Source organism: Excalfactoria chinensis, chromosome Z (genome assembly GCF_039878825.1).
Source record: "Excalfactoria chinensis isolate bCotChi1 chromosome Z, bCotChi1.hap2, whole genome shotgun sequence".
NCBI classification, from domain to species: Eukaryota; Metazoa; Chordata; class Aves; order Galliformes; family Phasianidae; genus Excalfactoria; species Excalfactoria chinensis.
In genome coordinates this window covers 22387880-22407511 of record NC_092857.1, presented here as the reverse complement: position 1 = coordinate 22407511, position 19632 = coordinate 22387880, and the positions used below count along the sequence as shown (strand labels likewise).

The 19632-nt window shown below is 39.0% G+C and overlaps 1 protein-coding gene across 3 annotated transcripts in view; it reads left to right on the top strand.

The window, feature by feature from the left end:
• PDE8B (phosphodiesterase 8B) overlaps window positions 1-19632 on the top strand; it is a 70847-nt gene that overhangs the window by 19358 nt on the left and 31857 nt on the right. For 2 of the 3 annotated variants that reach the window (XM_072358881.1, XM_072358879.1), the window contains exons 2-4: window positions 10636-10695; window positions 17484-17674; window positions 18890-18949. In XM_072358881.1, coding sequence (XP_072214982.1) covers window positions 10669-10695; window positions 17484-17674; window positions 18890-18949 — 278 coding nt within the window. In that variant the 5' untranslated portion in view covers window positions 10636-10668. The remainder of the gene's footprint in view (window positions 1-10635; window positions 10696-17483; window positions 17675-18889; window positions 18950-19632) is intronic. The other variant, XM_072358880.1, reaches the window with a different exon arrangement.

Below are 19632 nucleotides of genomic sequence, written 5' to 3'. Positions count from 1 at the left end.
AGCCTTGCACACTTCAAGGTAGGCAACATCAGTTGTCCTTCCACTGTCCACTGATGCTGTCACACCATCACAGAATGCCACCAGATTGATAAGGCACAATTTGCCCTTAGTGAAGCCTTGCTGGCTCTTGTGGATCACCACCTCACCCCTCACGTGCCTTAACACAGCTTCCAGGAGGATTTGTTCTGTCATCTTCCCAGGCAGAGAGGTGGGGCTCCCTGGCATGTATTTCCCTGGATTTTCCTCTCTTCCTTTCTTGAAAATGGAACTGATGTATCCCTTCTTCCAGCCAATGAGAACTTTGCCTGATAGCCATGATTTTTCAAATCATGGAGAACAGCCTGGCAGCCACATCAGCCAATTCCTTCAGGGCCATGAGATACATGTCTTTAGGCACCAGGGACTTAAGCACATTCTTGTTCTTGAGAATTCAGAATTTGTACACAAGTAGCTCTTCAGTAGAGCTATGTGTAATACTGACTCTAATCCACTAAAATGGGAAAATGATACTTAAGCAAAAGCTTTGTTGCCAAACGGTTTGACAGTAAATTGGGGCTGAAATCTTCCATGGCTTTCAGGGATGTGATTTCTAGATGGTGGTGGCTGGAAATTTTCAGAACTTAAACTGAAACATTGGGGAGGAAATTAATATGTTCTTAGAGTTCACTACATGTACATAGTTCCTGTTGTTACTAGTTACTTAATTCTGAAGAGAGAGAGAGAGAGAGAGAGAAAGCTAAGTGTTTGGATTATGCTACCTCTTTAATCATGTAATAAATCCTTTTTGTCTACATGATAAAGTAAAATCAGACATGTTGCTACACTGATGCTGTGGTGCATAGAATTTCAGTGCAGTACAAGGTACACTGAAAATAACCAGCTGCACATATTCTTTAAAGAGAGAACATGCGGTGGTTAACACTGTATTCAACAGCCAGAACTTCTGCTTTTAACTCTTAGGCATGGAAGTTCAGATGCTGTACATATGCTGGAGACATTTGTTGGAGAATTGCCTTATGCTATCTGTAAACAATATAACAATATAATGTGGGTGTTCTTTTTTTCTCTCAGTATTGTGTTGGGTGAGTTGCATCTTATGTCCTAATGATGGACTGTTCTAGTGATGGACTGATTGTACTCTGCTCAAGTAGGTGTCAGTACATGAAAACTGAAATAGTAAGCACTCTAGAACATTGTTCCGAAAGTGACACTTGAATATGGTTCTGTTTCTCCTTGTTAAGAATAGAATAAAATGTCAAAGAAGTCTTTTTCAGAAAGCTTTCAATGATTTCCTCCCAGTTCGTGAAAATAACACTGAGTAATACAGAAACTCTTATTGCTTAAGTAATAATTTGCTCCAGTGCAGCAGGCTAGCTCAGGGCTATGTAATGCTTTCCTTCTGCAGAGCTCATTTGGATTGTAGCTGCGTGCAGAAGTTAAATGTTAACATTCGATGCTACTCCTACCAGTATTTGCATGAGTAGAGTAGGGACGGTGAAATATGTATGACTAAATTCTGGTGTTTATGACTGGGTAGTTAAGTTTCCAGATTTGTAAGACTGGGTAATTAACTTAACAAGCTTATCAGGGCACTTCTTACTTTTTGCATCTGCTGCTTCGTGTTCTTCTGAGTCAGATTTTCTCCTTCTTCTGACCACTTAATTTGCACCACTAAACCCAGCTTATACAGATCTTATTTCCACTCTTTCTCACTTTTCGTCTTTGTTCGTATAGGTTTATAGGATCAGTCAATCCGGGTTCCCTACTGTTCCCTATTGTATGAGATCTTATAAAAATAAGAGGTGAGCTTTCCCTCTGTGATTTATAACCTAAACAGATGAGACAAGCTTCATGAACACTTTAGTCCTGAATGGCAAAATACAGAGGTTAATAATGCTGGTCTTGAGTAACATCCATGCAGTGAACCATCCATGCTGTTAGATGATTCACCGGGGAGCAAGGCATTGTGCACTTCCCAGGAGGTGATATATGAATGTCAGTATTGGAAACCTCTTAGATTCATACACTACTGCTGCTGTCCGGATTACCTGCAGTGGTTTTGTCAAAGTTAAAATAGAAACTTAAATGGAATTAAATGTGATCATGAGTTATTCAATCAGTATGCAAGCCTCTGAGTTGTTTATTTTGATGAGAATTGTGCTTGTCTGCACAATTTTTTAGTGTGAGACATGGCACACCGTATCATATTGACTGTATCTGTGTAAAAAAAGAAAAAGGTAGTGTTTAGCTGGAGGCTGTTTTACTTGAGACAGCCTTGGTCTTCATACTTGAGGTGGTACAGTCTACTCAGAATAATTTTTTTATCTGGGCTTCTGATAAAAACAACAGTAAAATAGTTAATTCTAATATAAGTTAGATTGTAATGGAAAAAGAGTGTACACAAAACATTGAAGACTATTCAAACAATCCACCCATGTAAACAGCCATTCCCCCTCCTGTTTATATGCTTCCTTCAAATATTGGAAGGCCACAATGAGGTTTCCCCGCAGCCTTCTCCAAGCTAAACAAACCCAGTTCCCTCAACCTTTCCTCATAGGAGAGGTGCTCCAGCCCTCTGATCATCCTAGTGGCCCTCCTCTGGACCCATTCCAAGACCTCTGTGTTTTTCCTGTTCTGGAGGGCCCAGGCCTGGATGCAGCATTCCAGATGGGGCCTCACAAGAGCCAAGTAAAGGGGGACAATCACCTTCCTCTCCCTTGCTGGCCACCCTGCAGCCCAGAACACAGTTGGCCTTCCAGGCTGCAAGCACACACTGCTGGCTCATGTCTAGCTTCTCATCCACCAGGACCCCCAAGTCCTTCTCCACAGGTCTGCACTCAAGATCTTCCCCTGGGTTGTATAAATACCTGGGATTTCTGGAATAGTTTAGACTTAGTTGCTGTGTTTTTCCCTAAGATTGATGTAACAAGGTTTGACTGGATTCATCAGTGCAGTGTATGACTCATTTTCTTACTAAGTTGTGACTGGACAATAATGACAAATGGATTTACAGAAAGAAGTCTCTTCAGCCTGAGATCTACAAATGTTGAGCGTATTCTGTGCACTGTGTCAGATGTTTATTTTCCCTATGCCCAGTGTCCCCCGTCAAGGACATTAACATAACCTGAAATGTTCGTGCTAACAGAATTAACACACTTTCTGAGAAACCTCTGCTGACAAAGTCAATATTCAAAATAAATATCACTGGAGACAATACTCTGTAAATAGTTTTCTTTCCACAAGTCTAAAAACTTTGCTGTTTGTGAAGCGAGTCTGTCCCTTCATTACCTTTGTGCTGCTGGATTGAAACATGGAAGCCTATTTTCTTAAAGAATATTACTAACGACCTTGCCCCAGTAAACACAATAAGAGTTGCTAAAGTTATATTTCTCTGAAGGAGTCCATAGGAGTTCATTGTTAACTTCTAAAACTGTTTTCAGAGATTCACAGAATTGCAGGGGTTAGAAGAGACCTGAAGAGACTATCAAGTCCAACTACCCTTCTGCAGCAGGTTGCCTACAGTAGGTCATTTCAGTTTAAAATGAAATATGCTAGTGGCTTACCAAAACATGGGCTGAAATTGCTCAGTGTTACAGGTAGGTAGAAGAAGTGAGGTAAAATATAACTGTGTTGTGATAGTAAATATTTCTCTCTTACATTGTGATTTACAAGTCAGTACTTCTGGCCATTCTTTAGATTTTAATCTCTTTTTCATCAGTACAGGCTGGGTGATGGTTGTCATAGCAGCAGTTGTACTAGAAAGGCATAGACAAAAGCATGGTTGGCCTGATGTGGTATTATAATGGCACCAGTTGGAGATTAAATGACCTTCAGGGGTCTCTTAAAAAAAGTTCTTGTGATTCTTTACTCACTGGGATTACAGTGAGTATCTCTAAGCATTAGTCAAGGCCCCTCTTATCATTTGGGTTCTAAATACGTAGTTGTAGCAGAGGGAGTTTCCTACTGTTCCAGACATTTAATGCCTGTGCTTTGCTGCTCTGTGAGCAGGAAAATGTAGTAAAAATTTAGACAAAATACTGTTGAAAATTGATACATTAGATTTTTGCCATAACTTGTTCCCTGATTAGAAAAAAAAAAAAAAAAAAAAAATGTTGCAGGTTAAGGTTTGGTTTGGTTTGGTTTGGTTTTTTCTGTAAGAGATAAACAGCATCTGTGGTAAGTAATGTCTTGCAATGTCAGCTTGTCACAGCTAGCTTGGTTTCACAAATATTGTATTACAATAGTGTAGGAATCAAGCCCGTTCTAATGAAATATACCTTTAAAATTCTACTTAATCACAAGACTGAAAGACTCTCAATACCTTAAAGTAGTTTGATGTCCAAAGGAAGAAACTCCTGGCTTTCTCATCAAAAGACAGGAAGTAAAATGTTAAGCAGGAAATCAAAAAAGAAATATGATTCTTTTTTTTCCTTAAAATCAATACTGAATTTAGAGCAAAAAAGTTAGGATCCATTGAAGGGTTTCTTGAAAGAAAAGTGTTTGGTATCAGAGTGTGATGCAGCATTTTATATTTTAATGTCTTCCTGGGTGCATATTTTTCATTTATCACATTTTTATTAATTCTGTGTCATTGCTATAAAAGAATCCTTGACAGTACTCTGATAATGATAACTATGTGTCATGAGACTATGTCCTTCTCAAGCTATGCAAGTGGCTGGCAAGGCAACTGAGTAAGCTGTCCTCTTGGCACTCTGCTCTTGGGAGACAGAAGCAGATCTGGGGATTAAAATCAGTTAGTGTACTGCTGTGGGGATGAGAAGAAGAGATTACTAGGATTTAGTTGGCATATTCACCCAGGAATTCACATAAACCTGAAACTGCTGAATAATTTTAATAATAACTGTGGTGTGTTACCTGTTCTTTAAACTGATCTGAGTGGCAGCCAGCATTGTGAAAACTGGATCACAGAATCAATCACAGAATCAAAGAATGACCAAGGTTGGAAAAGACCTCCAAGATCATCTAGTCCACCTACCATCAATATCTCCCCACTAAACCATGTCCCTCAGTACCACATCTAAACATACATTAGCTTTCCTTGGGGAGTTCAAAATGTCATCTAGGAACTATGTTTTGTTTTCTTTAACCTTTAAAGGGACCTTTAAAGATCACCTAATACTATTCCCCTGCAATGAACAGGGACATCCACAGCTAGATAGGATGCTTGGAGCATGGTCCAACCTGGCCTTGAATGCCTCCTAGGATGTGGCATCTTCCAGCTCTCTGAGCAACCTGTTCCTCAGGTTCCTCACCCAGTGTCTCACCATTCTCACTGTAAAAGTTTTCTTTTTCCAATTTCAGTTATCCAATTGAAATCTACCATCTCTAAGTTTGGAATCATTTCCCCTTGCACTATAAGCTTTTAATATTTATTTGCTAGTTCCTGTGTATCTGTTGTTAAGCGCTGTGAAAATTGTTCATGACATACTGAGGGATTAACCTTCTGTTATCATAGAATGGCCTGGGTTGAAAAGGACCACAGTGATCATCTGGTTTCAACCCGTGCTCTGTGCAGGGTCACCAACCACCAGACCAGGCTGCCCAGAGCCACATCCAGCCTGGCCTTGAATGCCTCTAGGGATGGGGCATCCACAACCTCCTTCGGCAACCTGCTCCAGTGTGCCACCAACCCCTGTTAGAAAAACTTCCTCCTAATATCTGAACTAAACCTCCCCTGTCTCAGTTTAAAACCATTCCCTCTTGTCCTATCACTATCCACCCTCATAAACAGCCATTCCCCCTCCTGTTTATGCACTCCCTTCAGGTATTGGAAGGCCACAATGAGGTCTCCATGGAGCCTTCTCCAAGCTAAACAAGCCCAGTTCCCTCAGCATTTCCTCATAGAGGTGCTCTAGCCCTCTGATCATCTTAGTGGCCCTCTTCTGGATCCTCTCCAAGAGCTCCACGTCCTTCCTATACTGGGGGCCCCAGGCCTGGATGCAGTACTGCAGATGGGGTCTCACAGGAGAAGATGGGGGACAATCACCTCCTTCTGCTTTCTTGTTCACCCCTTTTTTATGGATGGATGCCTGCAGTTTGCAGTGACTAATCAGCTAAATCAACAGCAAGGCCTTTTTTTTTCTAAGCAGTATCTGTGTTTGATCACTATTTTCAATTGATAAACATAATATTACATTAACCTTTGAGTCGAGCTATCCAAATATTCAATGTTCTTCTGGACTCTGGGAAGATGGCAGCTGGCTGGCATTGAGAAGAGCAGCGGCTTTACAGCCCTCTAGTGGAAACCAACAAAATGCAGGGCATGAACAACTGGGGAAGCAAAACCACAGATCAACTGGAAGCCGCAGAAAAGGAAGAGTAAAAAATCAAATGGGAGCATTCTGAATTATTGGGGAGTACATTACAGCAGAGATAGCTCTCTGCTGGTTGAGTAGGTGTGCTGGTGAGAGGAGAAAATCATCTGAGACAACTGATTAAATGAATGAATCAGGGAGGAATGGTGTCTGGGAAAGCCATGGAGGCCACGCCAAAAGCCATCTAGCTCAGGACCAGATCTCCAGCAGCAGGAACCCTGGGAGGTGCAGATAGTGATCTGTTTTGTTTATCCTCTCAGCCACTGACAGATCATGATCGAGGGTCTTACTGAGTCTGAGCTGGCATCTTTGTGAAAACATTTAGCTTCATTTCTCTTTTGTAAATGTGCCTTTATTTCAACACACGTAAATTGCCAAACAGGACAAGGAAGATGTAACAGCTGATGCTCACAAAAGAAGCATGTCAGAGACCTTAAGCAGTCAGAAAGACTGAGCTCAAGTGACTACACAGTAATGTTAGTGAATGAACAAGAAATGATTTGAAAGAGAGAAAGGAAGAAAGTTTGGGGTATAGTTCTGCTGAACAACATGAGACAGAGTAAAGAAAAGAGACTGCTCGACAATGGAAGAGGATGTGTTCATCCTGCTGGTTGACAGCTGCAATCTGGGGATGTTTCAGAAAAGCCATGAGCCTGGTGTCTCAGAAGGGAATTCAAGCCTCCAAGGCAATGGAAGGTCAGAGGTCCAGTATGGAGGTCACATGTGATGATAATCTTTTTCAGGGCCAGTTCTTGGTCAGGGAAAAAGGGAGATGTCTACCAGGCTTTTTTTTTTTTTTCCTGTGCCTATCCAGAAGACTGTGATACACTATTTTGCTGGCTGCAGCTGCTGTTGTTTCTCCGGAACAATGAAGAGTTATTCAAGAAGATTTTGCTGTGCTAATTAGTCATCATGTTTACAATCATTGTGTTATTAATTACTGATGATTCATAAACTGCAGGGGCCTTAAGTCGTATGAAGAGTGAAGCTTCTTGTATTAGTGACTTAAAAGAGCAGAACTTAATAATTGAGTGGTGATTCCAATTTGCTTAATGTACTGCTTTGAAAGGAAGTTAATTGATAATCACAGATTTATATAAAAAGAAAGAATTTAAGAAAATACCATTTACTTTGTCTTTAATTCATTGATTAATAGCTGATTCCTCTGGAGGTTACAATGATACTGGAAATAATGTTAGACAGTTTAAAATGTTAAAACAAAAATTTCTTCACAATTTTTAAGCTCTCTGTTATCCCCAGATGGTTAGTTTATTTACGGTGTCTGTTCCTCTGAACAATGAAAACAGGAATTTTCTCACAGACCTCTTTGGAAACAAGCTCTGCATGTTTTACCAGAAAAGTTTGTCATGAAATACTGTACTAATTGATTTAGGATGCAAGTCTATTAGCAGTCCTTCCTGCCAGTCAATAAAATAATGGGAGATTTATTTTAATTGGAAATCATCGGCAATGAGATGTTCACTTAAGCCAGGAAATGAGCAGAGGTATGGTCATGGTATCATTAGTATGCAGCATCCACATCATCACACGTTTCTGGGAGTTAGGAAGATTTGAAGCTAGTTCTTTCAGGCCAAGGAGAAAGCCATGCCGCATCTTCAAACGCGAGGCACTTCTGCCTCTTCTAGCAATGTTTTGAGAGAAAAATGAGACTGTTGTTTGTACCAAATGCAATTTAGGCGTACATGTCTAGAGCACTGATTCAGTTAGGAAAACGAAACTCAGAAGTCCAAGTCCAGGAAGGAAGGCTTTGAGCATACTTGTTGTTTCCAACGAGATGGTTTATTAGTCCTTCCCATGTTTAGTCCTATTATCAACCTTAATTTGAGGGTGCCCCCTCTTATTTCCATGTGCTGTATAAGGAATGGCTTAAAAGTCATTCTTTCAGAATGTCAGTCTTTCAGGTAGAGCAGCACCATGGCTGTGACTGTAAGTAAATCATATCATCTCTGCAGAGCTGGGCTATGACAATCTTACCTATGTTGCAGCTGAGATTTTTCTAATCCTCACCAAGCTGCTTTCCTGCTGCCAGCAAGGATGGGAACACTCTCAAATACTAGTGGGAAGAAAAAAAAAAAAAAGACAGGATCTGATTTTCAGGTTTTTCCATTTGAGTATTTCCTGTTTACGAGTCTGATATGAAAGCAGCACAAATAGAAGCTCCTAGTCACAGTTATGTGCATTTTTATTTTACTTTTTGAATACCTGGGCTAAGATAAGTGGAGGAATCTCTGAGCAGAATCTGTTAGACTTGACGTTGTAGATCTGTCTCTTAAGCAATAATGAGTTATTACATCTTGCAAACTGAGAAATAAAAACTGAATGCACTCTGAAGTGGTAGCAAAGAAGAAATTACTCATTTGGAATGTCAGTTCTATAGTGGCACTGATAAATGAGTCATAAAATCGTTATTGGTGTCCTAAGTGTACCTCACAAAGAATGCTAGGCTCTTATCAATGTTTTGTTTTTCTGTTTGTTTGTTTTTTTAATGTGCATGTTAGAAAGAAGCTTTTGGACTGATACAGACTCAAGCCTGTTATGTATCTGTTGGGTTTTCCCCTTAATATAGATTCTACAAATGAGACTACTTAAGAACGTTTATTTAAATCAAAGTGATTCATGATTTGAAAAAATATTCTAAAGTTTCTTAAATAATGCACTGTAATATGAACATAATTTTTTCTGATTTTTGTCTGTTTGTGAGGGTAGAGGAGCTGGGAGCTTTGAGAGAACTCTGTTTTCCCAAGTTTACTAATTACTTCATGGCTTATGATCAGTGTTAACTTCCATTTCTGTTCTAAAATCCTTCCTTGCGTTATGTTCCCTTCCAATATGGCAGGAGATCAAGTGGGAAGTGAAGCTCTTGTGTGTGGAAAGGTTAACTATTCTGATACTGGAGGCAATTTTTGCTTTGGAAAACAGTGGCGAGGCTTTGTGATTTAATATTCTGGAGAACTACCTGCTACTACCTTCTGGCATACATGGGACTCAGAAGGATCAGTGCTCAGGACTGCATGAAAGTCCAACATATCATTTGTAACTAAGCATAATTCCACTGTCTCAAGAGCAAGGCAAAGCTTCTGATTTCTTACAACACTGGTGTGTTCTCCAAGGAAAAAAACCAAATCCTAATAACTTCATCCATATTGAATATTTAGACAAAGTCCTTTGAAAAATTAGTATATTTAAGGTTAGGGTAATACCCAAGTAAAAGGTTTGACCTAACAAGCAGTACACAGCAAAATGAAGCAGAAATAAGAATCCAGGATTCCTGAAAGTCAAGGAAAGTTCTGGAAATATGCCTGCATTTATGGCGTTGTTGAAACACTTGACCTGCAGGACAGTTGCTTGGACTATCTACCCCAACCACATGGAGTAATCAATATCAGGAAAGCAGTGAACCTGCTCTCTCAGGTACTACTAACTTGATAGCAATCCTCTGAAGCATGAGGAGAGCAATATTCCAAGGGTTCAAGTACATACATGTGTGGGAGGACACAGACATGTTCAGTTGCTTGTGAACACTCTGCAACTAATCTGAAGTGAACCAAATCAGCATTACAGGAGCAGTATATTGAAATGTATCATAACACAAGAAGCATGAAGGTAGTCCAGCTATTAGGAAAAAGGGCAACAAAGCAGCCAAAGCCAATGTTTGCTGATTTTGTTGCTGTAGTTTTAAACTGTGATGTGCTCTCAAGTCTTCTGAAAACACCCTGATTAGGGTTATCGTTGTTGTTGTTGTTTCCTTGCTTTTTGCTGTTTTTTGTTTGTTTGTTTGTTTGTTTCCCTGTAAATTAAAGGCTACAGCTCTGGAAAATATTTTTAAATCTATAATCCAAACAAATTGACTTGTCTGAAAACTCTTTTTCTAACCAAACATATTAAAATATTACTCTCACTATACATCAAAAGATCTTGAAGGTGCGTATTGCATTCAAACGAATAAGGCAATATTTGGCCAGAAAAATAATAGTTTTCCATAGTATTAAACAAAATAAAAGTCCTTTGTAATCAAAGTGCTCTGGAGAAGGAGGAAGATGGTGGTTAGATTTTTACTGTGTTAAACCCTACAATGTTTAACTTAGAAGGAAATGAAACAAAATTGTGAGTGGGGTTATGTGTTATCAAAGCTACGCTTAAAGCAGCTGAATAAAGGCTTCAGGTTGTATGGCTTTCCTTTGAGAGTCTTACTGGCTATGTTTGATCTTTCATTCTTGCTTGCAAAATGCTATCTTGTTGAGAAGTAGAGTGGAAAAAAATCTCTATTACTCTTACTTAGCAGGCTTCAGCTACAGAGGTACAAATTGGGCCCATGAGACTGACACAGGATCCGGTTCAGGTAAGATGTTCTCTCAGTTTATTGATACAGTCAATTCAGTGTTAATGGGTGAAGAAATTAAGGCATAACCCTCATGGTTATGCATAATGTTTTCATTTTACTTCTGCAAGGACTGTGAGTTGGACACTTGGTGTTTCAGTTTATCTGAGTACTTGAGAAGAGACCAGTGGGTAAATTAATTTGGTAAAAAAAGGTGCTCAAATTTCCATTAACATCAGATCATTTATTTTGCATCCTGTCAGCAGGAGTGTGTCCATGTGTGTGTGCTTTAGCAAGGAAAACAGCTGTTTCTGGATGTTAAAAACTGCTGAGTTCTGATATTCCATAGCAGAAAGCAGTATTATATAGTTTAGGTATCAGGCAAGTTTTGCTGGATTTTGAACAGCAGGACAGAGAACTGTGCTTTTGCAGGTCACAGATGCAAGAAGTCACATCTGTTCCTACAAGAACATTGAATTTTGTCTTCAGAAGCAACAGCTCTACCCATATTTAGCACTGTTTTTATACAGTTTTTACCTCTGTCTGTAAACAGAGGGATGCCAAGAGCATTATTTTTAACATATAGTGTAATCTTTAATACTGCTTCTGTGAAGCAGCATCTGTAAGAATTTACCTTTTCTCTTCATCAGTCAACTGCAAATTGCAGAGATATTTAGCAGTCACTCTTTCTGCGTTTGCTTATTTTTATTCTTGCCATGTCTGCCTACAAGTAGGAAAACCCACACATGGAAGACATGCTGTGCTGATCCTGAGGTCAAAAAATCCTGCATACCTTTATCACGAAGCCTTAATTTTTTCTTTCTGTATTAAATATGATAATAATAATTATAATTAAGTCTTGACAGTGGCTTTATCTGTTGAAACGGATGTCATAGTGTATGTCATAAAAAGACTGCATAATGTTGGGTCAGCAGTAGACCAATCTTAATTTTAGCAAGTGATTTCAACATAAATACGTGTAACTTCTTATGGAAAATGCTCAGTTGACTGCAATAATCTGCAGCAAGATGCTCAAGGTAATACTCAAATAGGAATACTTATTGGCTATGGCACAATTTATTTTATTTGTAGAAATTTGATTTGCAAAAATATACTATATGTATTTGCTGTTATTAGACAATTTAACCATGTAATAGTTCTCCACGTAAGAAGGGAAATTGTTCTGGGTTTTGTTTAGAAACCTTCTTGAAATTCATCTTTATATTTAGTTAGGTGTGGCTGTTATTTTGTTCCTTTATTAGTGAAGAGACAAATTGTGCTACAGAAATCACAGAACCACAGAATAGCCACAGGCAGGGCCTCAACCTCCCCAATTAATACTAGACCAGGCTGCCCGGGAACCTATCCAACCTGGCCTTGAGCACCTCCAGGAACGGGGCATCCACAATCTCTCTGGGCAGCCTGTGCCAGCGCCTCACCACTCTCATGTTAAAGAACTTCCCCCTGAAATCCAACCTAAATCTTTCGCCATTCAGCTTAAAACCACTTCCCCTTGTCCTGCTGTTATCTACTCTTTCAAAGGGTTAACTCCTCTCCCATTTATAGACTCCCTTCAGGTACCGGAAGGCTGAAATCAGGCCTTAAGTAAAACTTGTACATGAAGCATATTTTGTAAAGACTTCACCATATGCTAAATTATTTGTACTTAAAGGAAAATACTTTATATAAACTCATTTTCTCTATGGAACAAGTTACATGACCTCAGCTTTTTTGGCAAGGATGGCACATACCTATTCATTTAAATAATGTGTGCTAATCTTTCATCCCATCTTGATGATAGAGGTCTGTATTTCTCAGTGAAGTGCAAAGAGCCACCAACTGTCCCATTTTAAATATCTTTATGTGGTGCTTAATCGTGTTCTTAATTGTCTGATAAGATAATTCACTTTGCTAAAACAGTTGTCACCAGGGCTTTTCTTAGCAATGTTCATTGTATGCTTGTGCATGTTTTAAACTGTTGTTTGGCACCGGACCTATGCCAGCTGGCAAATGGATTGTATTTTTTTGTCTGGCAGGTGGCCTTTGTTGTGACTATGACTTGCCATAAACCATTTAATAGATTTCTCCTCAGATTTTATGACCATCTGTTTTAGAGGACAAATATGTTTTGGTTCGTACCAGCTTCTACCTTCCAAATGCCCTCCCAGAATGCAGCTTATGTGTCTGCCCAGATTTTGTACAAAGGCTTACAGATTGACATAGTTGGGTTGTGAGACCTTAGAAGTGACTGAGAAAGATGTACATACATAGGTCACTCTGAAAGTAATGCCTCCTATTGATCTCCATGGAGAACACAACAGATACAAAGAGCACAATAACACTGTTTGATAGTGCAAATCCCCAGCTTCAAAACACTATTTTTCAATATATTCTCCACCATTAGATGTGCATTTTAATTGAAAAAGAGCCTGCAGACTGCACTTGTAACAGTACACACCAGTGGATGTGACCCACTGTTTCACAGTTGCTGTGATGGTGTTGGTAGGAAAATGTTGACCATGCAGTTCATCCTTTATCAGCTTTACCAATAGGAGTCAGAAAGCACCAAATCTGGACTACGCAGTAAACACAGTTGGACAGTCCAGCCAAATTGTCAGTGTGCTCCATGGCCTTCAGACTTGTATGGAGCCTGGCATTATTGTGTTGCAAGAGAAAGGTTGTCTTTTTCTCAGGCACTACTCTGGAAGTTCAGCTTAGTCAGCATCATGATGTAGCAGTCAGACTTGATGGTTTGTGTGGGTTCCAGGAAGTCCAAAAAGATCACCCCTTTTCTATCCCAAAAGATAGTGCACATCACTTTACTTTCTGAGGGCTGCGTCTTGAACTTTTTATTCAGTGGGGAATTCCCATATTGCTACTCTATGGACTGCCGTTTTGATCCTGTCTTGTAGTGGTGACACCACATCTCATCACCAGTAGTGAGTGGTGCAGTCCAGGAGATTGTCACCCTCGGCCTTGTATTGGTTCAGTAGGTCCTGAAAAAACTTGCATATGTTTGTTCTTTTCCCGTGCAAGCATTAGTGGAACCCACCTGGCAAAAACATAGCGATATCCCAACACTGACACCATTGTTTCCAACATACTGAATCTGCTATTCATCTCTCAACACAATTCCCAGGCCATAAACTGCCAGTTCACACAGATGAGCTGATCAAAATGTTCTTCATTTTGTGGTGCGAATGCTATGTGTGTCTGTCCAGAATGTGGCATGTCTTTCATGTTGCTGTCACCACTGCTGAAATATATCTCCTACTGCCTCACTGTTCCCACATCCACTGTTTGGTCTCCATGAATGCACAGCATCAATGGATGTCAGTGGGTCAATGAACATCATTTTCTTTGTTCTGCCTGGAAGAATTCAGTGAATCACCTTTGCTTCATATACACTTCTATGTCAGACATGATTTCGTCAGTGTCCTTCTGCTGCCATCTGTCACATGGCAACAAAATATAAAGGAATACTGCCAGGAAGGTTCATCCTTTATTGCCAGAGCACCAACATCTGCTTCTGATGTCATGGGCCAACATCACAAAATAGAGGCATTACTTTCAGAGCAGCCCTTGTTATAAATGTGCTGCTTCCCCCAGTGACATGAGAGAAAGATGTGTTAACATCTAGTGCATATGAAAAAGAAATACTGTACTCATTTGCAGAACTGTTTACTAGGGTTGACAGAGATTTGTATATGGGACTTTCCTATATGATTTTTAAGTCCGTGCCCTACGTGATGTAAAGACTGGGAGAAAAGGCTAAGTGATTGTCAGGAAAAATCAGTGAATATGATCAGGAACTTCTGTTTCGTTTAATGCTTTTGATAGAGGAGATAATTCCTTAATGGCCAAAGAGTTGGCTTGTATCAAATGCCTTCACATGAAGTCAGATGGATTGGATGGGAACCTTTTCAGCTGATGATTAACGAGAGCTTGGTTTGTGACATCAGACCATAGGTAAAAACCTGTTACCAACTTCTGGGGACAACTTTGCAAAATGGGAAGACAATTTCTATCTGCAACCTTAATGATTATTACAGTAAGGCCAGAGACAGAAGGTCAGACTATGTTATATTTCAACATACAATCTGGATGTCTTTTAAAGCAATGAATAATGCAAAAAACTCTTGTTCTGTTATTTTTATGTTGTATTAGAGTGAAATCATGTATCAGCTGTAGTTTCCCTAATGACCAATCAGTTAAGAGTTTGGAGTGGGAAAGAGAGGAAAGCAAGGAAGGCACAGAAATTAAAGTAATTACCAATCCTAAAGCTTTTATTGGCATTTGAGTTGAAGTTTGTCATCATCTCCTCACAGAATTTTGTATACTGGAAGTGAATGTGGTTGTTTCCTGCAGTTACTGTGGTGCTTTTCTTCACTTATGGCTTTAATACACAAACTGGAATGCTTACTCTTTTATTTTCCCATAGTCCATGTCTTGTATACTAATAAGTGAATTTCTTTCTTGTTTGGTCTAAGCAAATACCTCTTGCTTCCTTCCAGAGAACTGCTGTAGAGTTTGTTTGCCACCTGTCATAATTTACTCACTTTGTTTTACTGCCTAATTCTGTCCCCCCATCAAATACTTCATTTTCTTCCCTCTTGTGACAGTCATTGGTCATTTTCACTTTCACATTAGTGTTGATGCTGAACTCCAGGCCTGTTCTGATCATGATGATCTTCCCTCTTAGCCACAATCAAAGTGTTAATGATGCCCAGCATCTAATTGTTTGTCCTGCCCATTGAAGGTTTCACACAATATCCCCCTGGATATATTAAAGACGCTATTAAAATAATTTCACTGGGATACGTGCAGGGGCATAAGAAGGTTTTGGTATCATGTTTTATGACTTCTTGAGATCTGTTTCTGATTTTCTCATTGTTTCCTTCTGATATATCTGCACCTGTGCTCAGCTGGGCTGCATTTTGAGATTTTCAAAGCAGATCTTTGTCTGTTTTCTGCATTTGCATGATAAACTGGGAACAAGACATGCAATAGCTGTGGAAAACAAATCCAGAAAAATGTGGTAGGAATTCCAGTAGATCACCAAAAAAATTATCTCAGCAGGAAAGGTCTGTGGTATTCCTACCCCAAAGCAGCACTGGGTAAAAACGATCTATTTACAGGAAAGCTAACAAGCCATATACCAAAAACAGATAAATGTTTCCCATCAAGAAATGCAGATGAAGTTCAATTTCCTGTTGGTCAGATTTACACAGATTGCTGTATTTGATTTTGGGAGCATTAGCTTCCATAATTCGAGTTTTGCTGTGTTTTCATTCTTTATAGTAAGCTTCATAGAAATTTTAATGAGCAGGCATGGTGGTAATGTTTTATGGTACCTTTCAAAGTTAACGTTTTCGAACAATTCACACACTGATAGTTAGTTTCCACTGGGGGATCAGGTGGTTTAATTAAACTTCAGTATTTTGGATGTGGTAGATGGCTGAATTTTGCAATCTTGTATTTCCAAATTGGGAATTTTGAGAGAGGAAAGACATCAAAATGTGCTCAGTGAAAAACGTGTTCACTGACAGCAACTGGAGCCAAACAGAGGATTGAATCAGAGAAGCTACTTTACCAGAGTATATGCAAAGGTCTACAGCTGAACCGTGTAACTGCTCTTGAATGTTTGATGACTGGAAGAGATTATGGATTAGGTAGAGTGGCAGTTGCTATGTTGGATGATGAGTGGCAGTAACCCAGTGTACTCTTACTTATAAATTAAAGCTTTCAGATGTATTTCTTAATATTTATTGAAATTCCAAACATATAATTTTTTTTACTATTTTTTAATGAAATCTTAAATGATAGTCCTGTCTCAGTAACATTAATGGCTCTGTTAATTGTGTAGAATTCACTGTTCCAGACAGCTCACAATAAAAGAAAGGCTATGGTCGTGCTGTCTAGTTTCTAGGCTGATGGTGCTGAATTTCATGCAGTGCTATCATCACAGACATACAACATCACATGATGTTGATTAAAGGTTATTAACATTCCGTGTGAACATTTCTGGGGAATTTTGCTCAGATTGTTCCAGTGAATTTGGGGGTTTCTTTTGTTTGTAAAATGAGCAGGATTTTGCTTTGTGTATAGGTTATCCTCAGTCTTCCGCCTTTTTGTTCAATGTGAGTACCTACAGGTGAACTTTTGACTTCTTAAAGGCCTTTCTTTCTCACAGCATTTTTTTAATTAATTTAATGTGTTTTTTTAGTCTGCCACACGGAGTGGCATGGCTAGTGATCAGCTGCAACATCTGAACCATTCTTTTCCTACTACCCAGCCCTGTCCATGCCTGTTTGTCTATTGTTCTTGTCAGTTTTGAAAGAAAAAGGCTGTTACATTTCAGAAAATTCCTTACAATTTAAAATGGCTGTAACTCGGACAACCTGAGAATGGAATGATGTCTGAACGTCTACTCAGTGAGCCTGGAGGCTGTTTAGATAGGCGCATGTGCATCAAAACAGCCTGAATAGTAGTAGTGTTCCTGAAGCCATGATGCTCAAAGAACAAGCACAGCAAGGTAACCTCTCACCTGCCAACACGATTATACCCAGAGCAATCACAGCTTATTCAAAAGCAGTAAATATCAGTCCTACACAGTTAATTCTATGTTGATAATCACTCTATTAATAAAGTGATACAGTGTGCCAGCCCTTTTGCCACCTGCAGTCCAATATATTTTCACTTTCAGAATGGACTTGATCTTTCAGATAGTAGAAGTGGTTAAGATTTTTGTCATGTCAATAACTATTCGGTATGTTTAAACTCATGATTATGCTTTGCATGCTTTGCAGGTTTTGCTGATCTTTGCAAAAGAAGACAACCAAAGTGATGGTTTCTGGTGGGCCTGCGACAGAGCTGGTTACAGCTGCAACATTGCCCGGACCCCAGAGTCAGCACTTGAATGTTTCCTTGATAAGCACCAGGAAATAATTGTAATAGATCACAGGAACTCCAGATATTTTGATGCAGAAGATATCTGCAGGTAACTAAAGGACCTTAGGCTATTCTTAAATTCTGGAATATGTTGTACAAAATCCATACTCTTGATAATAAGAAAATTAAATCATAATAAAAAAGAATGCACAAATGGAAATTTGAGTACAAGAGGTTTTCTTACCTCTCTAAGAGGAGTACAATTTGAAAAATAAGCTTTTGGCCAGTGTGGCATTTGACCTGTAGAATTCTCTCTTCAAATCATGAGCAACATTCAGGGCATAAGCCACAGCTGTTGTAAAATCACTCTGTGCTTTCTGTATCTGCTTCTCCCTGAGTCTCCTTTCCTGAGTTAGTTTCATAACAAGGTTTTAAGCTGCAAGGCTTGAAACTAATGCTATTCTTTGTCCTCTACATCAGGCACACGTCAGTGCGAGCTCTTCACAAAAGTTCACATCACCCTTCTGTACTGTGGAAATGGAAAATCAGGGTGCAGTTTTACTGTAGCATGCTACATTTCTCAGTCCCACGTGAACTGAAATTGCTGTAGTTTATGATGAATATTTTAAAGTTCACACATTTGAGGTTATGGAAGTGACTCTAAAAGAAACGCACATAAATATGACAACTCTTTGTTCAGGGGAGAGTGACATGTTTGAAAAAAATACTGTTTTGCTGGTGAAAGATAAATGCAGTGTTCATGGTTGCGTTCATTTTCAGTTTCTCAGTAACATAAAGTGATGATATTTTGCTTACCATGGTGGTGATTGATAGTTCTTTACAGGGACGTGTATTTGCTATACGTTCTTTTCCTTCTATTGTGCCCCAAGAGCACTTTGTACACCTTAAAGAAGACTTTAAAATATCTAAAAGGACAGTTGTGAAGGTGGGAGAAGGTGGTGGAGATTCTTGTTTAATTAATTGTTGAACTAACAGATACTGGGAGTGCACTGTATAGACATTGCATCTTGTCAACCCCTGCTTTCAGGGCAGCCTGTCCTGCCATTACATAGGTAAGTAGGACAAACCTTTACTAGGTTTGAAGAGTATTTGGAGCTGTTGTCTCTGTATTTCACTGTATTGTGCAGATTCTGAGGAGGCTGATACCAAAAGAAATTGAATGTCTAAGTGAGGACCACTTGGTCCTATTTTCACACTTCAGTGGACTCTTCCAGTACTGTTTTTCATTTGTATTGCCTGTGAAGACATTGTGTGTAACACTGAGAAAGTATGTGGTGTAACTGAGAAAATGTTGTTTTCTTAGGTCTATTCGTGCCACAAAGCCATCAGAACACACTGTAATACTTGCTGTGGTTCCACGCACGTACGTTTTACTCTGTGTTGTGAAATATTTTTGTTTTGCTCTGTAAGGATGAGATACAAAAGTTAGCTAATAACAGAAGGTATCCTGTAGATAAGGTATAAACTCTTTAAGTTTAAAAACTTACAGAATAAGTTTAATGTTAGTTTTTTTCCTGAAATGGTTAGGTGATGTATGTGGTCTATTTAAGTATTCAATAACTTCCTTTCATATACATTAATATATCACCTTGACTTCAGAGAATTGTTATGAAGTGGCTTACATACTGAAAATAAAAATAAAAATAGATTGTTTTTAAAATGAAAGAATAGAATGCTGTTTGTTGTGTTGTAAAGGAAATAACTAGATCAGATAACATGCTGTGGTTATTAGGTAACTAGGTAATGGAGTAAATTTTATTTCTGATGGTACTAAACTTGGTATTATATTGTCCTGAAATCCTTATTGAATAATTCATACTCCATGCATTTTTACTGACTTAAATACATGGTTTATCAAATACCTTAGAAAAAGAGTGGTTTCCCATCATTGTTAATACTTCTACGTACTGCTAAATCCATTCTAATTTTGTTGATTTCCTAGTTCGATTAGAAAGTTAGCAAATTGAGTTAGCAGGAGAACAACAGATCTGCCAAGATTAGAAAAGATTATGTTTGCTGCTTAACAAGACCTTATAGCTTGTTTCA